This window comes from Leptonotus elevatus, chromosome 1 (assembly GCF_054856555.1).
Source record: "Leptonotus elevatus isolate MCC_2025b chromosome 1, RoL_Lele_1.0, whole genome shotgun sequence".
Taxonomy (NCBI): Eukaryota; Metazoa; Chordata; class Actinopteri; order Syngnathiformes; family Syngnathidae; genus Leptonotus; species Leptonotus elevatus.
In genome coordinates this window covers 44,279,412-44,281,289 of record NC_141239.1, presented here as the reverse complement: position 1 = coordinate 44,281,289, position 1,878 = coordinate 44,279,412, and the positions used below count along the sequence as shown (strand labels likewise).

Here is a 1,878-nt window from a genome sequence, read left to right as displayed (position 1 = left end):
CAAGATGACGTCAGCCGACCTCAATTGACCTCCACGGACTCAGAGAAGGACAAGCCAGTCATCTTTCCATTCTAGAATGAGAGACACTTATTTGAACATCAGAGGTGGGTTTCCTTTAAAGGTCAATTGGGGTGGCAGTGACCTAGGGATTTAGAGGACAAACCCTTTATGATGATCTTCCTGATCCACAAAAGGATTGGGAGTTCACTGAACGACTGAGTCAGCGCCTTAATCTCTAAGTAGGAGCTACTCATAACTACTTGAATTTCTTCAAGAATATTCATTCTATTTGTTAAGTAAACATGGGGATTGTGTGACATTCGGATTCAAAAATGACTACATCTTAAATGTGCCATTTAAAACAACAAAAAAACAAACACCAAAGGCAAAAGCACCATGTCGTTTTGACTTTAATCTAGAATAATTAGTGCTGCAACCACAGGAATACAAGAGAATTGGATCAGTTAGGTTCGATTTATCTTCATCACATATACAATGCTGGAGTAGCATTACTGACATGCCCCCCAGTGGCCCCACATTCCACCCCCACCTCAGCAGCCCAACCCACCTTGGATTAATTATTTGAAGTTTTTTCATTACTCAAGAGATACTATTAAATATCACACTAACGCTTGTGTAAAACTTTCATTTTGGCTACCTAATAAAGAACTAAATGGAAAAACTAGCACTATCAATACCACCAATATAAATACATGTGAAAAATAGCAAATATAAACTCTGTAACAATACATAGGCAATAAAAGTCATGTTATAGGAAAAGTTATTTAATAGAAGGCAGTAGTAGAAAAAGTTCATGTAAATAAATACAACATTTATCAAAGAGGTAAAAACAAAAAAACAATCCGGTCTTGGTAAAACAAGGAAAGCACTCATATTGCTACAACAGTGTTAGTTTACAATAGTGCAAGATAATTGGGACAGTAGTAAGAACAGTATCACTCTTCAGGAGTTCATTCAGAGGAGCTCACGTGCTGCAATATCACAGTGCGCATTTCGAGAGGTCAAAGTCACAGTTTGGACATATTTGGTGAGGCAGTACATTAAGTGCCTTTTGTAGCAGGAGGGGTCGACTTTGGACATCATTAATCCCGGCGAGAATCACAAAAGACCTGAGACCTCAGAAACAAAACTCACCTCCCATCTACAGTACAAATTAAATTCCTGCAATCGGGGTGAGGACGGTGGAATGTCAGTTATTTGGTGTGTTGACAGCAAGAGCAAACTCCCGGGAAGGTTTTCATTGAACGTCTTCGGCCACCAGCGGTGCTTTGCGACAATGTCTCAACAAGAAAGCGAATCAAAGCAAATAAAAAGAAGGGGCGGACAAGAAGTGAAAACCATCTAGTTTGGAGTCTAATCACTTGTTTAGATCCAAAGATAAAATCAGTTCTGTTCAGACTTTGTCCGAAGCATCCTGTTACACATCGGGGTGATGCGTGAGAACGGTGCTGCAGTCGCTCAGGGCCTCTCTAAAAAAAATGATGTTTGCAGTGCAGATAACCTGCCAGTATAAACAGCTGAGGTGTGAGAGTGGAGGCGAGGGGAGGAGGGTAGGCTAGGAGTGACGCGTGATGCTGGGGGGGTGATGATTATAACATGACAGAGTGCCAGTGTATGTGTGGTAAAATATCGACGACGTGTGTGCCTGTGACAGTTGCTGTCGGCAGGACAGGGAGTGCGGCACGGCGTCAGGTTGGGGTCAGCCCTCGACCCGTCGGAGGCTGGAGCGACTGTAGGAGTTTCTGAAAGATTGAGAGAGCGGGAAGCATGCAGCCTTTATTTCGGCAAAATGACCTACAGTAGACAGTAAACCGCCACATTTCGTTCTAGCTGCACCATACAATGAGAAACAAAAAA

The 1,878-nt window shown here is 42.3% G+C and overlaps 1 protein-coding gene across 3 annotated transcripts in view; it reads right to left on the bottom strand.

Moving 5' to 3' along the window:
* Window positions 1-764: 764 nt before the first annotated feature.
* dock6 (dedicator of cytokinesis 6) overlaps window positions 765-1,878 on the bottom strand; it is a 29,655-nt gene continuing 28,541 nt past the window's right edge. For all 3 annotated transcript variants that reach the window (XM_086073285.1, XM_086073465.1, XM_086073377.1), the window contains one exon: window positions 765-1,763. In XM_086073285.1, the coding sequence (XP_085929411.1) occupies window positions 1,721-1,763 (43 nt within the window). In that variant the 3' untranslated portion in view covers window positions 765-1,720. The remainder of the gene's footprint in view (window positions 1,764-1,878) is intronic.